Here is a 24,034-nt window from a genome sequence, read left to right as displayed (position 1 = left end):
TATACCATCACCTATAATTATACTAACACAGGCCTTTCAATCCTCTTCAGACAGGAAGAGATCTTTAAGAGAAAATTGGATCTTTCACTGCTTTTAAATTCCTTAAAAGCTGCTGCTCTCCATAGCCCAAGGTAGCCTCTACATTGTCAGTCTGAAAGCACTTCCTGATTACTTCCTTTAAAATGACAATACTTGTAGAAATTAATCACATCTTTAGTCTATATTAATAGATTTCTTCCCGAGTATCCCCAGAATAGCAGCTCATTATGTGGCTAATGCACTTTCTTTACTTATTTGTTTTAGATTCATATCCAAATTAGGTAATGTAAAAAAATTGACCAGGAACGTAAATGCATTGAAGATGAAATAGCACCTGTCAAAGCACACAGGAGTTTTACCCTCCAGGCATTTCTATGAAATAATTTATCTGCCTGCCAGGTGTCGGATCAGAATTTATTATTCCACCAGCATAAACCATTATCAGCCAGCGATTAAATAGTGTGTATCACCCCGGATCTTTTATGACCAGTGTTACCAGTCTCCTACTCCAAAGTGCTGCAGTTCACCGAAAATATTTTTAAAATCTAAACGATTTCAAATACAACACGACTGTAGTTATGCTTTAAACAAACCTTTATTTTGTAAAGCTTAAAAACTTAATGTACTTGCGAAACCGTAGATGTTTATATATTTGTTTCAGAATCATAAACCAAAAGGGGACACCTTCCACAGACACTCATACTGAATCAGCTTTATATTAAAATCTAGACAAGGAAAAATATTTTCTACTTTGATTGAGACCTTTTAAATCCAGACTCAATTTCAGAATAAGATTTTGCTTATATCTTCTTACTCATATTTAAAAGCTGAAGTTTATTTCAGGCACGTCACTGTCACTTTCAAATAGCTGGCAGTTTCATTCCAGATGAGCTCAATGTAGTTCTTAACACGGATAGGTTTTGATTCCCTAGTAATGCTTTGAAAATAGAAGATCTGGGTCATTACGATGTTCACTCTACCGTGCAGTAAACTGAAATGTGGCACGTACTAAACTTTATTCACCTCAGCTGTATCATGCTCCAAAAGCTGGAATTCTTCTCAGCTCACTCTAAAATGTGATCTACAGACACAGCTATGTTATTGGCATATATCCTCTGCCGTAAGAAAAAAACCACACACTCCTTAAAAAACTTGGTGTACCAGCTGAAGTATACGCTACACCAACAAAACGACTCTTTTGCAATGATAAGCAGCATTTGTTTTGCTTGTTCAGTATAGCTGTATTAGCCAGCTCTTTACAATGCAGAGAAGCTCCAAGGAAGTTTACACAGGTCCCGGAATATCCTGCTTCTCTACAGCGTCAGCATTTGCTGCAGAACTCCTGTCTAGAAGGAAAAGCAGCTCCTGTGGCTCCCATGAAGATCGAATTGACTCGGCAGCAGTGCGGTATTGCAGCTTCAAAGATGAACTGACCTAGTCCTCTCAGTGGGACACTGAGTTAATGCATCTTTCCGGCGTCTCACAGCACATCTCCTGCAAGCAACACCATTTGCCCTTCCAAAAAGTAATTTCTCCCAGTAGCTTCTGCAATTAAAAAATCCGCAGTATTTTAAATATGTGCCAATGACTTAGATTAAAAATAATTCATTATGAAATGCATAGGGAAAAAAAGGCCCTGCCTGGGTTGTATCCAGCTTTATATATAAATTCATTCAAAAAAATCATTTTAAGTATAGCTGCCACAGAATTCTCTGGATGCTACTTGAAAAGCTACAGCCACCAGTGTAAAATGCGCCCTTCGGCGTAGGGCAGAGTGCGTGGGATCTCACTTGTACAGTTCTACTAGTCCAGGACTAAATATTCTGATTGTACCAGTCAAACGTCTCTGACAGTGCAGCGAAAGCACAAGGTTCATTAAGTCATTAAGGGCTTGGTTGATAGATTCCGCTCCATATCTAAAACCATCTGAATCAGTTTTACTACGTACATCACTGTGATACCACAGTGGGACACCAGTGAGAAAATGGAACTTCCAAAGCCATGCATTCTGTCCCTATAAACAAATACATACACGAGTACTGCCAACCTTAAGAAATTAGACTTCAAATTCAAACACTTGATTACATTTGCATAGTTGTGAAAATTTATTAGTTACAGTGTAATGAAAATCAGCTTTTTTGGTACAGGCAGAAGTAAAAACATACATTATATAGAAAAAAAAATCACAGCTTTAAAAACTGGCTTACATTGTTTAAAATGAGTAAATCTGGTTGTATTTCAAGGCATTGGACTTTAATGCTTAATTTTATGCCAAACCATCACACAGTGCAAGAAATATTCTGCGATAGTACAAATTCCATACAGCAGTCTTCAGAGTATTTAGTCTCACAGAATCTCGTGGTGGCAAAAAAAATGTGCTGAATATTTTTCCATTTAAACACAAAACACTGCTGAAGTTAAAATTTTTCTTTCTTTACATACTCTCTATTAAAAAAATATCAAATTGCGAATTTGACAGTGTATTCTACAAATAAATGCGCCATGGACAACAGGAATTGCAACTTTGGGACAGTTACTTTACAAATTGTGTTATAAAAATAAATTATATCGCAAACATCAAACAAAATAAAGCACATGCCTTAGGCTTTGCAAATAAAAGTGAAATTCAGCCGGCAGAAAGACTGCTTCTCTCTCTGACTATGTACTTTAAAAATATCAGCAAGGCCCTTCATTCTTAAAGCTCTACCAAGAAAAAAAAATATATAAAATCTAATGGAAGTAACAAATACTTCCATGAATAATCAGTAGCACGAGTGACCCTGGTGTGTTGATGGTAGAGAGCTTCTACAGTGATCCATCCAACTGGCAAGGAGGGTGGTGCACACAGAGCGTGCGGGGGGGGCGGTAACTCATCTAGAGTTCATGCGTAACTGGTGAATGATGACACTCTCTAAAAGAAAAGAGAGCAAAACATTTGGGTTTATGAAACTGCGAAGAGATGACACTTTAAAGAAGAACAGTTACAATGGCAGCGCAAAGCATTGTTCATAGAACCATAGATTGGTTTGGGTTGGAAGGGACCTTCAAGATCATCTAGTTCCAATCCCCTGCCATGGGCAGGGACACCTTCCACTAGACCAGGCTGCTCAAAGCCCCATCCAGCCTGGCCTTGAACACCTCCAGGGATGGGGCATCCACAGCTTCTCTGGGCAACCTGTTCCAGTGTCTCACCACTCTCACAGCAAAGAATTTCTTCCTAATACCTAATCTAAATCTCCCCTCTTTCAGTTTAAAACCGTTACCCTTCATCTTATCACTACACTTTCCTCTAGAAATGTGGACTTACATCAGTGGTTGATAAAAACCATCCTGGCTAATGCTACAAAGGCAAACTAAATTTGTATCAGGCTACAACTCAGGAGCCCTTGGCTTCCACTGCAATGTCAAGACCATCACTCGGTTGTCCATAGGGAAAAAGAATAATGTAGTTGAATGGATTAAACCACAGGAACACCAAGGTTCCAGTCCCACACCCAAATCAGGTAGAGGAAGACTTGGAGTGGGGCCTCTTGTATCCTGTCTGAGCAAATCTGTCATAAACCCACTAGCAATTCTGAAATGGGGATGAGGAAGAGGTTAGGAGGTCAATTCTCATTTTTAATTGAAATTTGGCTTATAAAGCTACGCTGGAGTCAGTAAGTCTGCTTGAATTTTGCTACTGACTTTAATAGGGACAGATTTCAGCCACCGCAGGCAAAACTAAGTATTGGCGTTGTCATTGAAAGGCTGGACTTGACCTTGCCCTGTGTGTAATGCAGGAGATCCCTGATCCTGATTAATCTCTGGGCTCTGCTGAAATACTAAGGACCTGGTCTTCTCTTCTATCCATATATGCTGCTCTTACAGGCAACTTTTTCAATGTAAGACCTTAGCTATCAATGCTGGTTTTCTCTGAAAAGGTGTGGTTTATGCATTTGAAATAATGTAACTGTACCAATGCTAACTAGAAACATACAATAATACATTTTCAGAAGCATTTATTTTCTTAATTGAAATTATTTGGTTGGGTTTTTTAAGATTCCTTCCTCTCTTAATAGTCTGAAGGTTTTTCAGGATTGACATGACCCAAGAAATGACACTAATCATGTATTTTTTCGCTTTTATGTTTTTATTGACTTGTGCCTTTTTCTGCTCCCTAATGTTGCAAGACTTTTGATTAAGTTAAATTCTAAGAGGAAAGAAAATCAAAACGTTTTCCTTGTACTCTTAATACCAGAATTTTGCCACTAGGTGGCACATTCCAGTTTTTGAGCAATGAATTGTGAAAGAACCACAAACTACAATAAAAATTTACCGTACAACCAGTGCTGATCTTTAACTTCAAGCTCTTGAGGAATATGATGTGAAAAGCTGCATTTACTTAGTATCAGATTGTAACCTCAGGTGAAATCTCCCATTAAGTTCAATGGGAGTCACACGAACTCTATATAAAACAAATTTTTCTTAATATGCGCTATGCACATTATATATTAATATGGAGTTTAGATACAAAATTCTGAAAACTAAATGACCAGCAGAAAAGTATCATGCTCCTTGTAAAGGCCAAATTACTGATTGAACAGCAAAACTACAGTAGGTTTCTGAATCAGTCTTCCTCCTACAGACCCAATACAGCAATTATGCAGAAAAGAGCAGGAGAAATAATTAAAAAATCAAATAATTTCCACTTCTAGTATTCATTTCTCACGTACATGTATATGTTTGCTCTTAGTTTTTCAACCATTTTTTCATTTAAAATGTTTATATATATATAAAAAAATAAACACATATATTTATACACACACATATTGTAGTTAGTAAAAGAGGTGTCCGAACAGTAATTAAACTAAAATTATAGTAGGGCAGATTTTGTCAGAGTTCTGTAGGAATATGATTATATCTGTAGGATATGATTACTTAAATTTTTCTAGGGTTATAGATGTGAATGTTTCAAGAAGCTACAAAGTCACTTAAACAAAACAATTTATTTTAATGACAGGAAAAGAAAACGCAGTTAATGTAAAACTGCTAATTTTGCTTTCAGTCCCACCGATGCAAATCAGAGCTTCTCCAAGAAACACAACACTAACAGGTAGCCTATGAAAAATACCGAGTCATATAATGAAGCACATCAACTGACATTTTAACATACGAAGTTTAATTTCTTCTTACAATATATACAAACAGGTAACGCCAGATAATTTAAAAATGTATGTGCCACAGACAACGCACACCCAAGCAACAGAAATGATACATCAGTGTTTCTATTTTTAAAATCCTGTCGAAGAGAGTTTTTAAAGTGAAGAACCGTTCATTCCTGAGTGATTCATACCTGACTCTCAGAGCTGATAGCTCTGCATCTAAGAGTAATTAACCCTGATTGCATCTTCCAAAAAGCCAAGTAAGAGCAGCACGTAGGGAGCAAGATTCAAAGTGAAGTTAACATCTACAACAAGAAATGTTGCATAGGGTTTTGCGTGAGAAAGCTCAGGCAAAATTAAGGGGAAGAGGGTAACTCACACTGACAGAGGGGAGAAAAACATTCCCCTAAATGAAAACAAGTTCGAAAGATGAGCTCACAGAAACTCCTGCCAGCGAACTACAGGTTTCAAACCGACTCAATGAAATCGGCCACTGAGGTGTGATGGGAACACGTAATTGGTCTGAAAATTGTCCTGACTGTTGCAGCTGATGCCACGCACCTGAAACCCAGCAGGACAGTTGCTTACTCTCTTTAAAGACATGCTCTTCCATTTCTGATCAGAATCACTGAAAATTCATGTAAACACTGGGCATGTTTTAGAACACATGTAGCACACTGCAGGCAGTAACATAAGACTTGGCATCCAACTGGCATGAATCAACGTATTAACGTGCCTTCAGAGATTACTCACACGATGCCAATTACTTATGTGCTGTAAGTGGTTTGAGGTTTAAATATGGTAACATGCGTACTCTGTGAGCATATTCAGAAGAGTCACAAAGTGTTATTTGTTTTTTGAAAAATCACACTAATGGGTGTCACGAAATGCAAAAATGGTGGGCAAAATAAATCAAAATCTCTGGTTTTCTTCTATTATTTGCTCACCATGTTTACCAGTCTGAAAGAAATCCCCCAGGCATTAGGGCTGAAGTTCTGTGCTCCCGCGTTTTCAGTTACACTTACTCAAATGTATTGCTCTGTTAGTGACTACACTAGCAATACTCATATGTAACAGTAATTCAGGTGACAGGATCTAATCTAGAGAACACAGTGGAAAACTTATTAGGAACTAGATTTAAAATCACAGAGGTCATCTGGAGAACTGAGGGTGCACCTTCTCAGTCCATACGTGCTGCTCATGAATGGGCTGGCCCTTTCCCTGCTCTTCTGCCTCTCCACCTCACTGCTGTCCCACTGCTGGGCTCGAGTTATCGTAACTGCTTATATGGCCACGCAGTCAGCCAGAACAGGGCATCTCTCCAGCTGACATTGACTCCTACCAAAAATACAAAGATTGGTTCTCAGCCAGCTCGGTTCCTGATGAAGCATGCTAACTATCATTATTGCTCTGAGCTGAGTGCATTTTGCTACTGAAACTGTTCCACTTCATAAGAAATCAATACAGATAAAAAAGTAAGAGAGAGAAACAATGAGGATGAGTCAGTCTAGATGATGGCCTGGGCAGAGGAAGGCTTGCTTTCTGCGCTGTAATCCAGTAACGTAGAACACACAAGAAGCCCCGATATTTTCCTATGGACTGGTGTGTCACAGTTTGATTCTTTGGCGCCTAGTAAAATCTGAGGTCTGAACAAAGCTTGTCCTTGTGGTATTTCTGACATCATTCTCCTGTGTTCCTTCTTTGATGTTGTATGAAGGTGAGCTCATGCTACATTCTTCTGCACAGTGGGGCACTGCCAAGGTCTTGCTCCTCTTCTCTGTCGCCCTTTTCATTAAACTGGAAGAACTTCTCATTCTAGAAACCCTTATTGCTTTGTCAGATTTGGGTGAAATTGGTTGATGTGTTCAATGTTATTATCAATGAAGGACAGAAGGAGGGATGGATGAACACAGACACTTCATCTTATAAGCCTTCTTTTCACAAAAGGCCAGGCTCAAAAGCAGCCTTTGGAACAGGGACCAGAATCCGGGGGGGCTCCCTCCTCCTAGTTCAATATGCTGACCACTCAACCACTCTCTTCTTTCTGCTCAGTGAATACTGAAGCCCTCCATGCAGAACAGCCCAGCCTTTACAGGAGGGAATGCGAACACCACCTTCTTCCCTCTCAACTGTCTGTCAGTGCCACTGGTGAACTTGGCTGCAGCTGATGTAGGTTTGAGTCTCATCAGATACCAGTGAGAAAGGGGAACCTGTCTCCTACCTTTGAAGAAAGGTTTCCATCAAAGGCCTTTTAAAATAAGCAGCACCACCCCTACATTTGTGTGGTATTTGATCAACGAGGAGGCATTCATGATTCCACAATCAGTTTAAAACAGCCACTGGTTTCCTACGCCCGCCTTCCTTCTTTTTCCGTCCTGAGAGCCTGGAACTAAGCTATGTTAAAGCTTTTTGGGTTTTGCCAGATTTCTTTTAGTTCAGATCAGTTTCCCAGTTAAATTCAAACACTTGTGCCAGCTCAAGGGAAAACCAAATGGAAGTGAGTACTTTCCTTGCTAGAGGTGACAAAGACAGGACTACAGCTTTTGACTCCAGTGTGGGGTTACATCCTGACTTTAAGCAACCATGAAACTGTGCCTTGACTTAAAGCCCTTAGAGGAAATACAAGAATACCTAGATTATGGATCTCAGTTAGGTTCAGAGGCTGCAGTGCTAGTTAAGTCACAACTGAAACACTGACTAGAGAAGTGCAGAGGAAGAACTTCATGAAGATCTTCAAGATGCCTCTGGGGCTTAGGCACTGTCTTTAGACTTGGTTGTCCAAATTCCCTTCTGGAGCTGACCGACTGAATGGAGAATCTTACTGTAGTCACTAAATATAACTGTCTTCAGATTCAGAAGAAATTCCTATATAATAAAGACAGTTACACTTCAACTTTTAAGACTTCTGAATTATAGGCTTTCTTTTTTCATCTTACTCTTCTTCTGCCTTTAAGAAACAACAATCTCAGGTCAATTAAAACAGATGTTAAAAAATTATGAGTACAACTAAATACCTATTTTTAGCTATTTTAGCTATAAATACCTATTTTCAGCTAAAATACCTATTTTAGCTGAAACAAGGATCTGAAAAGGAAGGCTTAAGGCAGCTGTAGTTCATCGCTGTATCGAGCCACATTATCTTGGGGCTCATGTTTGCAATGTTATTTAAATGACTGTTTTGACCTGAAGACTTGCTTCAGTGCCAATACTTAGAGTGAATATCCAGCAAAAAGCTCTTAATAACATGTTTTCTTCAAACATCAGCTAAAAAATGTCTATGTTACAATAAGAACAGTAAGATCTTGGCAACAATTTATTGACAAATTGAGGCTTTTAAGCGCTAACAATTAATTGAGAGGATCTGATATATTTCTGGCATGGTAACTCACATTGCTTGCTAATTCCAGTTTCCAGGTTTTATCTGAAATACTGGGAATTGTGTGTTATGAAAAATGTTACTAATATGAATCTGATTTTCAGATGTCATAGGAACAAGCACCTTAAAATTAACTGGTATTGCAGATGCTACACGTGTAAAAATTGAAGCCTACTCCTTTTCTGATACGGCAGCAGCTTCTGCATCACAGAAGTGCCCCTCGTGTGAATAATAAAATACCAGCTTTACCCTGGGATAATGGCCATATCCGGATCTTAAATTGGACAGCAATGCAAAGTGCAGACTGAAGACTAAACATTGCTTGGGCTGATATAATTTTGCTGACCTTCTGTGGCAGATTCTTCCATCAAATCTCTTCTCCCAGACAGAAAGCCATTTAATATTTCACCCACTGGTGCATTTTCTTTGCTGTGAATTGTATTTATTATTTATTGGTCGTCTTCCTGCCTTGCCTTCTGAAAGCTATTCCTAACCACTGGGTCCTTTACAGCTCGCTGTGGTGGTTGAGTTACGAGAGCTTTAAAACCATCATTTATCAGTCTGCTTGGCTCCATTTCTTTTGGTTGTGACTTTCTTCTGTGGAAATTGATCACTTAATGGAAATGCCCTTTAATAACTTTCCTGTTATTAAATAAACAATCATAACAATCATGAGCATCCACACCATTTCCATGCTGGAAAAATTCCTTAAAGCATGCTTAAAAATGCAAACATATATGAGGAAATCACAAAGAGGGAAGGAAAAACAAGGAATCACCATGGTATTGTGAAGCGGTCTGTATTTAAGACTAAATACTTCAAACAACTGAGAACTGAGAGTAACTTCCATACCAAACCCTATCCTTTTCACTGTCTGTACCTGAGCTGTGCCTTTACATAGCAACTCCTGGCACCAGCACGCTGTGCTGACTTCCCCTCTAAGACATAAAGATGCTTGGAAATCAAGGTTTAAACATAGACCAAGCCCATCCAAACTGGAAAACTGAAAACCTAGTGAAGCCAATGGCGTGACTTGCTTCGTAGCCTTTAGTGGTCTTTGCAGCAGGCACAAATGGACTGTATTGACTTCAGCCAGATCAATGTTTCTCAAACTTTTTTCAAGGACTAAACACCTTTTGGCTCCCTTGGCTTCATCTGACCCCTGAGCTGGCAGTAACCCAGTGTGTGTAAGTCAGGGACCCGGCTGTAACCATCTACAAGCTTTAACCCCCTTTGTAAGAAATAAGCTGCTGCTTACTGCTGCTGCGGCCGAACGTTGTGCAACCTCCCCACCCCCTTGAATTTTGTAACCACCTTGAGAAAGCAGCTCACCACTGAGAAATGCTGATTTAGATCACAGAATCACAGAATGGTTCAGGTTGGAAGGGACATTAAAGATCATCTAGCTCCAACCCCCTGCCATGGGCAGGGACACCTCCCACTAGACCAGGCTGCTCAAAGCCCCATCCAGCCTGGCCTTGAACACTTCCAGGGATGGGGCATCCACAGCGTCTCTGGGCAACCTGTTCCAGTGCCTCACCACCCTCACAGTAAAGAATATCTTCCTGATATCCAACCTAAATCTCCCCTCTTTCAATTTGAGGCTGTTACCCCGTGTCCTATCATTACACTCCCTGATAAAGAGTCCCTCCCCATCCTTCCTGTAGGCCCCCTTTAAGTACTGGATGGGAGACTCCTAGAGAGAAGGCTGGTCACACAGCGCCCATCCTTCCTCTCTTCCTCTCCTTCCCACCCCTGCGGTACTAGCTTTCATTAAAACGCGACCTCAAGTGTGCTGTCTCCTGGCGTTGCTTCCCTAGGCAACGCAGCATCTCAAAAAATGTGATCACAGGCAGGAAGGAAAGTGCCCCATGCAGCAGCGAAGGTGGAAAGTGATCTGTTAAGGTGGAAGACAATGTAGTAGAAGTGACCAAACTCCCTTCGATCTATTAGAAAGTGACGAAGTCTATCATTAAGAAATCCCGGGCTAGATCAATAACCTAGTGCAGTTGCCCCGTTATCACTTCCTAGGCTGGAAATCTTCCTGGCGTACTGCCTTTTGATGGCTTCTTTTTTATTATTTTAACTTCAGTAAGAAAACAAAAGGTTGTTGTTACTTAAGTAGTCAGTGCACACACTTATTAGTTTGTTGTGAGTGACAGCTGCAGGACTCCATTAGTACAGGTAAACGTGAGCAACTACACAGACAGGGGGCTGACTTCCATGGTAGCAGCAAAACCTGCAGAACATACCCCCTGAGCCACCGCCATCAGCCCTGACCCCCGCCCAGGGAGGCAGAGCTGCTGGCTGAAGATTTCTTCAGTTCTATTTTCATAGACTGAGTCTCAGCACGAGGCTCGAATTTTGTCACATTTCCTGCTCCTGGGGCTGCCACTACTGGCTTTCCTGCTTTCATACCTTTTGACACAGGAATGCGGGTGGGTGCAGGTCTCGGGGATGACCCATCCTGTCCTGTCTGCAAAAGAGAGAGACAGAGAGAAACGACATGAATGGAGGACTTTTTTCTTCTCATATATGCTCATCTTATACTTTTCATTGGTTCTTCTTCTACCTCTCAAGCCACCACGTCCCAAATCACGCCTATTAGCAAATTAACGTTTACATTTGGAACCTGCCCACAGCACGTACTGCTAGAGCAGGGACAAAGGTACAGTTGCGATCAAATGTTTTTCCCAGAGCGGAGGTCCAGTGTTTTGCATCAAGATGTCATGGGGATGGGAATCCCTGCAAAACTCCGAGTCCACAGCACAACACAGAGCAGGATGGCCTTACAGGCTACCGAAACGCTGGCTCAGCTGTCAGACAGATGCAATATTAGCATCCTGCACAGAGGCAGCGGGCCCTCAAAACAATATAGCCACACGAGGCTAACGCTGAACCCAGAGTAACTGCTGTATTTTCAGTGCTGGAGCAAGATTTCTCAGCATTATAGTTAAAATTGAACTTCGCTTCCCAAAGTATGCTTTGGCCATGGCCAGAGCCGCTTATTTCTGCACTGGGAAGTGCAGGGAAGGGGCTGGGAGAGAGAGACAGAGGGAAGATTTGGATTTCCTTCTCCTGTGGCTGTGGGAGGAGGGATGTGGGAGAGGGCTCTCCCCCTCCAAGCCCTAGCCACAACTTCATGAACTCTAGTGAGGGTGAAGCAGGCAACCTAGATTTCCAGGGATACCTCAAAGCAGTCTGGACATGGTCATTTTATTATCTGCCAGTCTGCTGCCCTGGACAACAGCCTACCAAGCATACTTATTGTCAAATTTGGTGACTTCAGAAAAATTAAAAACTGGCCTTGAGAAATTTTTAATGTTTTTTTTCTTCTGGATGGAATGTGGTTGAGGACCCAAGCATGGGGCTGGCAGACCCAACAGGGCTCCTACCAGGGCTCTGTGCCTTTCTGGAACACTAGCTGCAGGCCAGGCTGGCTCTCCTATAGCTCTGAAAATGGCAATCAGTACATAGTTTAGGCAACTGAATCCCACTGTGTAAATGCACTTGGATAGGTCAAAAAGATTCAAAAAAGGGCCAACTGGTATTTTCTATCTCCATTGGCCAGATAATGTTGCACATACTCTGCAAGGCCAAAACTGGAAGCTACCCCTTATGGACCACGACCTAAAGAAAATACTTCTAATCATGACAATTCTGAAAGGAAAATGTGGTTTATCTTCTGCAGCGTGCAATACAAATACAAATGTTAGCAGTGACAACTTTAGTGTCTCAGCTGAATTTCATATGTGACTTTTTTCTGTTCAGATAATGGACAAAGACTTTGAGCTCACAAAAGAGAACACTTCTCATAAGATCCTGGAATCCTGGCTAGACCCATCTGCTAAATGACTAAATTCTGCAACTTATGACATGTAAGCACAATAAAACGAAACTCCTGAAATAGACTGGATTAGGGGATTGCATCGACTGCAACACATATTTGCACATTTACTTGAAAATGCCCTTAAAAAATGCTCCACGAAGGAACATTTTTCCCTCTCGAAGAATTTCCAGCCAGTAGCATCAGAGCCTTCTGTCTGCATCCTGAGTATTCAAAGGAAAACCATTCCTTAATCTTCTAAGAACAGTTCAAAACCCCATGTGTACACAAAAAAAAAAATCACAATTGGAAAACTTGAATGCTGTCTGCCTGGCAGGAAGGAAGCCATTTTCAATAACTAAAAGCAACATTTACAATAGCAGTCTAAAGGCTAATATGGAACTCACATGTAGATGTCAAAACAAGTTAGTCCCATACAATTCTGTAAGGCAAAACATGCAAATGCATTCCATCAGCCTTGGAAAATATGTCAACATCCCAGGGAACCCAAATGACAAACATCTTGTACTCCCTGAAAGAGCTCCACAGTGTGTAAACATGAGGCAATCAAATGAAGTAGCTGGAATCTCAGGCATTTCTTCAGCTTTATTCACATGTAAATTATTAACTAAGGATTTGGGCGCTTTCAAGTTACTCATTTCAAGCCTAAATCGCTCAAAAGCACTTTGAAAAGAACTCTAACTTGCTTTAAATTTCTTAGTTGCCTTCCTTAGGGCATACTAACATGTTGATCACATGGAAGCTAATGCCAGCTTCACAGGCAGCTGGAAAAGCATTTTGTGTTTGCCAAGTGAAATGGCACAAAGGTGGCTCCTCACCAAGCAGTCCCCTTTGGTGAGAGCGATGGGGTGAGCACGCAGAGGACACTCTCCGGTACCCATCTGTGGCAGAGAACCCACACAATTGACTGTCTCTTAGCCATTTCTTCCAAGAATCAAGCTCTAAGCAATTCCCTCCAGCCCAGTTTGTCTGTAGGCTGCTGTCTTGATACAGGAATGCGGCTCCAACCAGAAACCAACCCTTACGCTGCCGGCATGGAGAGCCGGAGCCGTGGCCCCACGGGACGCAGAGTGATGTTGGCTGGCTCTGAGCTGGCAGTATGTGTTGCTGGAAGGGCACAGGGGGCCGGAGCGAGGTTAGTAAATACATTACTGAGAGGGAGATAAATACATGCAGCTGCTAAGCCGGTTAGGTCGATAATCGGTGCTCACTGTGGACCCTGGCAAGTATATTAAGCTGTGAGGCTGCAGGAAGGTCAGAGAGTCCCATTAAAGGAAGAAAAGCAATTTGAATGTACAGAACATTTAGCATGTTTTAGTGGTTTATAACAGATCCTGCTTAATGCATTTTAGTGACACACAAAAAGAGTGCTTTCATGCACACATTTACTTTTGGAATATTTTCATTAAAAAGGTGCTTTTTCAGCACTTGTTTTTGATCAGATCAGGGACCAGCTTGGCCTGGACAGAAATGGTTCCATTCAGTGGCTGACACAGGACTATCTGCACAGGGCTGGTAGATAAGACAGGGGACCGAAGGAGACCTGTAGCCTCTGATAAAGCAGCTGGAAGTTAGGTTGACAAGTCAACTAGGAAGTTAGTTGACATCACTTCAAACGACACTAAAGAAGTATGTTTAGGCAACCGAATCCTCAAAAGGTGGGACTTGAGAACTAGTCAATACAGTCACTGGAGCCCAGCGGGCAATTCAGCTCACACTGATGCCAGCAGCACCTCAGCTGCATCACTCTCCAGCCTCCGCACAGTGGAGCAGGGGGGGACTGACAAGTAGGAACTGACTCAGTTGCCGGCACTGAGGCATCCTGTGCCACCTGAGGTTTCCCATCAGCTTCCACTACAGAAAGATACAGGTGTGTGTTATACCTACCAGCCTCGTGCACGTGTCTCAACTGCCACAGGGCATGCAGATAGCACCATGCACCTCCATACGGGCAAGTGAGCTGACCCCTGGACCTCTAGGAACTCTAGCAGAAGCTTAGAGCATATATGGGACACCTACAAAGAGCTAAATTTAGATGCCGATCTCAAATTAAATGCTGTCCAAATGAAAGTACCCTTATAGCAGCTTTAACGTGTGCCCGGTTAGCTCTGGCACCCAACAGCCTTTCAGCCGTGCCTTGTTGCCTCCGTCACGGGACGCCTTGCATGGTTGGTGCCGTGCCATTATACTGGCTCTGCTGCAACCGGAATTCCCTCTGCTCCCTGCAGATTTGCCTGTCGCCGGATTCAGTGCGTATCCTGGCAGCATGAACAACTGGCACGGCATGCCAGGCTTGTAGGAGGTGGGGTGCACAGGGATGTGCGGACTGACAACCATCCTAGTAGCCAAAGAAGATCCAAACTCACCACTAAGCCTACAGCCAAACGTAAGGCCTAAATCAAAAAACAGGATACAGGCACCACAGTTTGTTTTTTTTCGTTGAATATTTGCTTTTATTCTGTGGCATTTTTACTGTAAACGATATGAACTGTCCTGGGAATAGGGACTTGGGCTAATGTGCTAAGGCAATACTAACAACCAGGCTACAGTTTCAGGCTCATTTTGGTCTGCATACCCTCTGGTCTTATAGCCATGTATTTTTGGTTGTGCTGTGACACATCTGTAATAAAAAAATTAGCTGCGAGGTCTGCTAGGGTAGTCCAAGTATTTTGCTGGGAGTGGGTCTGATTCTAATCAAGTTAAGGAGGACCAAACCCCATTTTTTCCACTTCTATGGTAAGTACCCAGATCCATAGGCTAGCATATAAAAGGCAACTACCAGCTTAGGGTTTGGTCTTTTTTTTTTTTTTAATCGAAGTGGCAATGGTTCTATGTTAAATGCTGAATTTCATCCAACTGGTCAAACAGTCTCCATCACATCAGCTCCTGCCGTGGAGACCCCTGTGGGACTGGAATACGCTGGTGGCAGTGCTGGTGTGACGAGGCCAGCTGCTCAGCTGGCCGGCCTTGGGCTTGTGCAGCAGGCAGAACATGAAGTACCTCTAAAACATTCGGGTTAATTTTTTGGTTCATCTTTTTGGTTAAGTGCTCAAAATTTTCCCAAGTTCTCCTTCAGGTGCCCGTGTCTTTCTTTGGATCAGGGTTTCATTTTATCTAAATCAAAACTGCTGCAGAACTCAGAAGAGGACCTGGATCAGGGGAATATAAATCTGTAGCTACTCTTCAGTGTATGTCACTGTAAATCAATACAACCGTTAACACCCCTTAATCCATGGGATTCATGAGGTTCAAAATCATGATGGTCCATCATGAAACCACAGCCTCTGGTTTTGGACTCATATATGCAGGGAAACAGCACAGCTCATGCTGAGCTTTTAATAGTACCATGTGTGCACCTTAAAATTAACTTCACCTGCAGTACTGAGGATAACTCAGTAAATTCAAATTGGAAGAACAGTTAAATGTTTTCAAGTATGAAAACAGTAACTGCAAATTTTTTATAGCAACAGATGAGAGCTAGGAACTTCAGAATTATTTTCTCCTTTGTAGCTTGGCACTGCATTGGTACATTGTACAAAGCATCTTGTATGAGCCGAGTTAAGAAAAAAATTAAAACCAGTGAGCTAAGAAAGCAGCTGTGTATCAGTTTGTCTTCTTTGATTTCATGAACTCCAACCCCCAAAATTATATCAATGTTGGTTTCTTCTAGGGTTATGGAGTAAATGATCAGAACTTGTTTTTTCTGACTAGGGGTACTGAAATGTGTTTGTAAAGTAGTCATTTGCAAAACAGATGGTGAATATACAACTTCTGGATGTTTTTTTCAGAAGGCTAGGGAGGAACAGGCACATTTGGGCTCGTCCGAAGTTCCCTGCTCATCTGACTACGGACCTTAAAAAACAAAGGGAAGCGTAAGATAAAGTAAATCTCATGGTTGAACTATTTTCCTTACATTCCAAATCAGGGAGGATGAAGTGAAGAAAGAAGCCACTTTTTAGCCAGCTGAAAACAAAACAAAAAAGTTTTGTCTGTCATGGTTCAGTGCATCATCACAGTAGAGGCAGACATCTAGTAAAAAAGAATGAGGAACTCTTAGAAAAAAAAGTTTTCCAAGCTTACAAGAGACAAAAGAGTTTGTAAATTAATTAGTTCAAGACTTTTTAAAAAATGAACAGTTGCCTCTAATATGTAGGAAAACGCTGTACAGTAAAGTATCTACAAGACATTACGTATTATGTGGGGAGAGAGAGAGGGCGCATGTGCAAGTCCAAATGGATCTGTATGACGAATGCAAGATTTCTTAAGTCAGAGAGCTTAAATGGGAATGGCAGCCTCTCTCCGAAAGTGTGGAAGTGTATCTTAAATACACTTTGACGTTTCAGCTTGGAAAGAGATGGCTGAAGAGGCGTGTTGCAGGGGTCTGCAGACAAATGAACAGGGGATGACTATTCAGTATTTGTCAAGATACAAGAAAGAGGCTGTAACCAATGAAGGTATTGCATAAAAGGTATCAAACAAAAGAGCATTTTTCCCAGAGCCCACAACTGAATTCACTGCCCCCTGATGTTGTGGAAACAACAGTATAAATGAGTTCAAAAAGCAATTAGAATAATAAATGGAAGAAAACTCTGCCACGGTCTATTAAACACAAAGATGTGGCTACAGGCCCTGGTTCAGAAAGAAATACCCACCTATTGCCAAAAACCGAGAACAGACGCTGAGGGAAACATTACTGTGTGTTTACCCACTTAAAATTATCTTCCCCTAAGCATCTGCTGCAGGCTCTGCAGCTAAATAAGCTTTTGGACTAATGCAGTACTGATGGTTTTCTATTTTGGTTAAATTCTTCTTTCCTAGAGTATTTCCAACTAAAGCAATGCAAAACCATGTTGGATAATAAACCTGGGGGAAGGACTATCAATAAATATTGTCCGTTATGTTTAAAGACAGAGGTGAGAAACTGATTTAAGTATGAAAAAGAAGGTGAGATGCCACCACAGAGGCACGGGGAGAAAGCTGCAAAAAATATGTTAGAGGAAGCACTATTGTAATACAGCACTTACAGAAGCTGAGGATTTCAGAGGAACAGAAAGAGCTTTACTGTTTACTGGCTGAAAGAGGTTTGGAGCTGTAAGCAACGATACCATGTCTGCCTATTTATTCCTTTGGAGTTCAGTATTATAGCAGATATTATATTAATTGAATTATAACTATAATGGGATTATACCAAAGAAATACCAGCCTGCATGATCAGACTATAAACACCCACCGGCTGGGCCAAAAATCATTATGCAGAAATTGCACTCACCAAAGATAAAAATACAGTTTCCGCCTCTGTCATCTCCATCATTCTTTTTCCCTCTCCGTCTCTCACTTGCAATTCTACAGGATTGCCATTATGAAAATAACTTCAAAGGAACTTTGAAAGGACCTCCTTTGAAAGTCACCCCTTTGGGAGATAATGACAAAAGTATACCAGTGTCCAACACTGGTACAAAAATACAATAATCGGGCAAATTCTGATTTTATAGTTAAGCTCGTACCTGAAACAAATGTAGGGAAGTCAAGAGTTTCTCCTCACCCCACACATTTTTTCCCTGCTGGTGTCTCAAACCCAAACTATGGTTGCCCTTTTTATGAAGACTACATCATGAGACTACCCTGCTTACCACTGATTGTGTTCCTCGGGTGGAAGACGTTGTAACAGGGGTTATAGTGATAGTACTTGTCACCTTGCTTGATGCAGGTCGCGAGGACAGGTTGTTCCGAGGCGATCGAAGGACAGTACCCGTCACAACTTCTTTCTCTGCTGCTATATTCACCGGTCTGACTGTTATCACAGAACTCGCACCATCAGCTGCAGCAGTGGGAGAGCGTTTAAACTGGGAACCTAGGTGGATGTGGATTTTGTTGTCTTCTGTCGTAATAATGTTGGCGTTGGCATTGTACTTGCGGATTGGAGTCGGGACGGTTTGTTTTTCCGGTGTTACTTTGAAGACAGCCCTTCCCATGGTCATATCTTGTGATTGCGGAGAGACAGAGATTTCTGCCGGTGCTGCGGATGTTGATACTGTCATAATCTGAATTGGCGACGCAGGTCTGTCGGCGAAGGGTGCTCTCCCTCCCTCTGGGGACTTTTCCCTGGAGAACGTTGTTATAGTAACTGGAGACATAGAACGATCTGGGCCCATGGGACTTTCACTGCCTTTTCCTTTTTGAGGCATAACGTTTGGAGAGGGAATGATGGTTATTCGTGGCTTCTGATTTCCCAAAGTAGGAATGACAGTGGTACTTGAAAAAAATTCCTCTGAGGTTGGACTGGTTATCTCCAAAGTAGCTGTGCTGTTCTCATGGTCTGGTGTCACCCGAATATGAAGAGGTTGACCCTGCTTCGGTGAAAGCACAACCTCCCCGGGATGCGCTGGACTACCGTGGGTTCGGGCTCCTTTATCAGGAGTTGCCTGAGCCCCAGTTTCCCTCTTTCTCATCCATGGTATCCAAGATTTCCTCATTGCAAGTTCATTTGCTGCTGGAGGATATCTCTCAAGCACTGAAGAACGCTCCATGGGTTTTTTCAGACCCACCTGTCTCAGATTGCTCATGATGTGATTCTCCTCCTGGAAGGATTTCCTTATAAACACTGCTGGGGTTTCTTCTTCTGCTGCTTCACTGCTTACAGCATCTGTTTGCACGCCAGTGGATGTCACAGGAACATCAACCATTCTTCGTCCATTTATGCTGGGCCTCAGAGCACGGCTGTAACGCTTAGAAAGCTCCAGCTCTCTTGTTAGGTTCAGAACTTCCTGCCCCATGCTCTTGTTTTTATTTTCTTCTTCCATAAACCTTTGCTGCAGAACCGAATAATCAACTTGGAGCTGAGAAAGCTGGTCTTCTTTGTTCATCAGCTCATGGATTTTTTCCTTAAGAGCTTGAACTTCTGCTTTCAAATCTCTGCTTTTGGCCTCTTCCAGACGAAACCTGTGCCTGAGCTCTGCCTCCTGGCTCACTGCTTCACCTTTTTCTATTGCTTTGGTTTTGGCAATCTGAAGTTTCATTTCCTCCAGCTGCTGAGAAAGAAAGTTAGCTTTATCCTGCTCAGTCCTAAATTTCTGCTCAAGCTGATCATATTCATCTTCTGTCTTCATCAAATCTCCTTCCACCACTTCCAATTGTTTGAGACGTTTTTTCAGTCTTTCAATTTCAACAGTAAGTTCTTTAATCTTGTTGTCCTCATGACAACCATGCTCTGGTCCTTTCCTGCTTCGACCTCTTGTAATTTCTCTTTCTACTTCCTCCATACCATCAATTCTTTTCTTTAACAGGTCAACTCTACAGCTTAGTTCAGAGGATTTTTCTTCTTCACTTCTCAGTTTGCCAATTAACTCATCCCTTTCCTTTGTCAAACTAGACACTTTTTCCTCCATTTCGGATTTCAGCTTCAAAAATTTCTTACTTTCTTCTATCAGTTTCTCTGTTACATCCATAACTTTCCCTTGTTCAACTTTAAAATTCTTGGTTAGACCCTCAACCTTTTTTTCCTCCTGTTTTATTTTCTCCATCATGTTTTTTCGTTCATCAACCAACATTACAGTAAATGACTTCAGCTTTGTAAGGTCATCTTTTAAGCTTATTTCAGCCTTTTCCAATTTGCTTTCTGATGCCTCAAGGTCTTTCACTCGAGTCTTCACCACTTCCAACTCATTTATCAAATCCTTAGTCAAATTCTTTTCTTTCTCCAAGTTTAAGTGTAGCTGGGTGCATTCAGACTTACTTTTACTGAAAGCCTCTTCCAGCTTCTCTAGTTCTGACATTCTTTTCTGCAATTTTTCCACTTCAAGTTTCAACTCTTTGCTATGGTGCTCTTCCTCTTGCAGTTTATTTTTCAGCTCTTTACACTGAGATTCGGTTTTTGTGATCTCTTCATCTTTCCCCTCCATTTCAAGCACACGCTTGCGGAGGTTTTCCACTTCTGCCATTAAGCTAGAGTTCCCACATTCCCCTTTTGCTATTTTATCTCTTAGTTCCTGAAGTTCCTCCTCAGCTTTTTGAAGATTTTTGTTAGTTTCTTCTAGCTCCTCTATTCTGCGAGTCAACCCCACTAGCTTAAGCCTCAGCTGTCTATTATGGGACTCTTGATTAGCCAGTTTAGCAGTCATCTCCTCATGTTCTTGAGAAAATGATGATGTTTTATGTTCAAGTTCTGCCTCTAGTTTCATCAGTTTTTGACCATCTTCTTTTGTTTTTGCACTGATAATTTTAAGCTTTTCTTCTTCTTCCTTTAGCTTTTGGTTTAAGTCCTGTATTTTCTGGCTTTGTTGACCAAGTTGTTCAATATGCATTTGTCTTTCATCTACCAGCATGAGTGCAAATGATTTGAGCTTGACTAGTTCTTCTCTTAGTTTATTGAGTCTCTTTGTATGTTCCTTCTCCTTCCGGGCTTGATAGATCTTCTCCTGCTCAAGAAGTTTCTTCAACCTGAAACAAGTTAGAAGAGATGCATTAAACTAATATATATATATATAGGTTTATTTCTCCATTTTTTTAAGAACACCTTCACTTTATCAATTTTTTTTCATTAATAAACTAAGTAGTCTTTCAAGAAATAACTACCTACTACAGTTACATTCCCAAACCAAATATTTTAAATTACAAGACTTAACTGAAAACTATGCAGAATCATCTAGAAATCTGAAAAGCAGTGAATTTTTATACAGGTATAGATAACAAATACATCAGGTTTTAATTCCTTTACATTTATTTCTCTGTTGGGATGATATTGGTAAAAGTATATAATACCCCAACAGGACAGGTATATGTGCTCACCAATCCATTTATACCAAACTTGTTTTACAAGGTGGATTCCTCCTTAGGTCTTCCATACACAGAAATGCGTAAAATAAGATAAAAAATGAAAACTAATTGCTATATGCAGCCATACGTAAATGGATCAATGCTGGTTATAAATAAACCAGCAGGACAGAAGATTACATTAGCACACAACTGATACCCATCTGGGCATCACAGGCATAAGAAATTAGCAGGAAGATAAATTTGCCAGCACAGTGACTATTATATTAAAAAGTTTCTTCTTCCAGGCAGATTTCCATTTAGAGTAGTAGATTTTGGGGACTGCCAAGGGTCAGACTAATCAAACCTTTGGCTACAGCTAACCTCAGCTGAAAAAATGCTCTTCTTTATATAGTCTGTAAAGCTGTATTTTCAGACAATATAAAAGCTCACAATACACAAATTTAGTGTATCCTCAGAAAGATAATAAAGACCTACATTTTCCAGCCTTATTATTAGTCATAGAAGTATTTTATATCTGTGATTCACATTCAGGATGTTGACATCAGCACGGGAAGTTTCTACACATATTGTAAGCACAGATTTATGAGGATGGTGATCCTCAACTGACAAACAGGTACAGATAACACAGGGATATATCCCCTACTAATGCCAGACCCTTATTGTAAAAGCAGCAATATGACTTAAAGACACAGGTATGCATGCTGAATTTACCATGAAATGACACGTTTTTCAAACCACTGTCAAAATATCTGCAACTCCCATACTCTCTTGTCAAGACGTGTGTGATGATTCAAATCCAGTTGCTTTGCTTACCCTACTTCTGAAGCTTTTCAACTTCTTTGTAACTGAGACACGCAGTGAAGCGATAATAGCAGAGCAATTTACCACCTTTTAACCAACTTGCAATAACAAGAACATCCATATCTTAGTAAAGATCGACTTTTATCAGTATTTTTATTGTAAATGCTGGACTGTAGATGGTAGTGCGTGAAGCACAGATACACATTCCTCTCTGCTGCCCCAGCAATGAAACGGTGCAAAGAGCTCCGGGGCACAATGTTGTACACAAAGGATGTCTCCCGGAGCCCTCACCTGAACTCTAAACTCATAACAACAGCCATATTAACTTGGTCCTCCAGCAACTGTTAATGTTTCACTCCTTGCTCCTCAGGGACCAGAACGAACAGGAACTGGAAAGAAAAGCTATAAGAAAAGAGAAGGAAGTCAGAAAGCAGAACACAGGATGCAGTAGGTAGGGAAGGAGAAGGCTGAAGAATGCATTTGAAAACAAGAGTCGGATAGGATGTGGGAGTAAGAGAATAGTAGGAACCAGCGGGAGAGAGAAAAACAAACAAACCTTACAGCCAACCTTGCTGGGTCACAGATTATTCTCAAAAAAATCTCTTCAGTTTTGGCAGCTCTTTGGAAAGGACTGAAAAGGCGTGCTGGTGGATGCCTCATTATGGGTCAAGTTAGAATGTCAAAAGGTAAAAAAGACCCGCTGCCACTCACAAAGCATGCACTTTTCACACTGAAGAAGGAACTTTATTAGCATGCAATGTATTCCCTGGCTGCTCTATCACACCGCTTCATGCAAAAGTTTCTGCCAAGAACTCTCCCTCATCTCCCCCAGGCTACATTTTTAAAGAAATAGTATGCATCCTTTCACAAAATATTATTTGCTATGACAGAACAGTGTGCCCTAACCCGGTGGTGCTCTAAATGACCCATCTCTCAAAGTCATGAACATATATACGAGAATATGAGATCTTCAAATCAGAGAACGTTTCCAGCCTCCCTTGTCCCACAGGAAAATTTTAAGGTGACCCCTATAAATTAAAGAAAAAAAAACAAACGAGACAGCATTTTGTTTTCCTTTTAACAATCTTGCCACTTGAAAGCCTATCTAGAGCCGCTCAGCAAACTGCCAGTGATTTTGAATTCCTAGGCTGTTCATAAAGGACACGCGTGGTTTTCACACAGCAGTTGCTACAGGTGGTAGACACCAACCAGGCTGCTAAACAGAGTTCAAAACAATTCACTGGCCTCACGATTACCTGAGAGTCTACTGGGGAACACTCCTGAGAAAGCCACTGAAAAAAACCCCAAGTGTCTGTTAAACTAAGACAAAGAAATGCCAGGGATGAGACTGAACAACGGGAGTAGTGCTGTCACTACCTTGCTGTACCTCGCAGGAGAGTCAGCACTGGGCAATAACTGGCCTGGCCCCTCTGGGAAAAGCAAAAATAAAGCACTGTAACTGTGCCAATACACGGAGGTGAATTTGCTAACATGTCCGTGCTGAACAAGGTAGGAAGCACCGTGCAGCGTTTTATCCTGCCTCAGCTTTTACACAGTGAAACTAGACTGCCCAAGATTTGACAAGTGAACTTTCACAGAAGATACTTGACAATACTTCTGGTTTCCATGTCCAGGGAAACTGCTTCTAAAATCTGGTTCCGCGAGGGATGGATGGCAAAGCAGCATCCAAGTCTGTGCAGATGCCAAAGTAATAAACAAAATCTACGTCTCTTCAGTGTTACTTCTAAACACTAAAATAAAGCTGAGTTTAAGCTTGCTCTTGCTTTCCCATCCTTGTACAACTCTCATACCTTAGCGGTTAAACTGGAATTTCTGCAGGACTGCAAGCTAACGTTGTCCCCTCTTGACCCTCACAACAGGCTTCTCACCTGACTGCTGCTGCTAATGTTTGCTAAGTAATGAAGACCTGCATGGGCTCCGATGTAATACTGAAAGCACCTCACACTCACAGCACATGTGCCTTCAATGTGTTATCCAGAGCAACTGCACTCTGGATTATCAAGAGTTTGAAAGCACCTCCGTTCAGGGTCAAAATAA

At 41.4% G+C, this 24,034-nt stretch overlaps 1 protein-coding gene across 7 annotated transcripts in view; it reads right to left on the bottom strand.

Moving 5' to 3' along the window:
* Window positions 1-2,116: 2,116 nt before the first annotated feature.
* FILIP1 (filamin A interacting protein 1) overlaps window positions 2,117-24,034 on the bottom strand; it is a 110,941-nt gene continuing 89,023 nt past the window's right edge. For 4 of the 7 annotated variants that reach the window (XM_063330147.1, XM_063330148.1, XM_063330152.1 and 1 more), the window contains 3 exons: window positions 18,034-20,839; window positions 10,809-11,032; window positions 2,117-2,950 (listed from right to left, as the gene is read on the bottom strand). In XM_063330147.1, coding sequence (XP_063186217.1) covers window positions 10,826-11,032; window positions 18,034-20,839 — 3,013 coding nt within the window. In that variant the 3' untranslated portion in view covers window positions 2,117-2,950; window positions 10,809-10,825. Of the gene's footprint in view, window positions 2,951-5,175; window positions 8,046-8,671; window positions 9,199-10,808; window positions 11,033-18,033; window positions 20,840-24,034 lie in introns of those variants that run through there. The other 3 variants (XM_063330151.1, XM_063330149.1, XM_063330150.1) reach the window with 3 other exon arrangements.

Source organism: Chroicocephalus ridibundus, chromosome 3, assembly GCF_963924245.1.
Source record: "Chroicocephalus ridibundus chromosome 3, bChrRid1.1, whole genome shotgun sequence".
In the NCBI taxonomy this organism is placed as follows: domain Eukaryota; kingdom Metazoa; phylum Chordata; class Aves; order Charadriiformes; family Laridae; genus Chroicocephalus; species Chroicocephalus ridibundus.
Note: the sequence above shows the minus strand (reverse complement) of the source record. Positions and strands in the feature narration are given on the sequence as shown.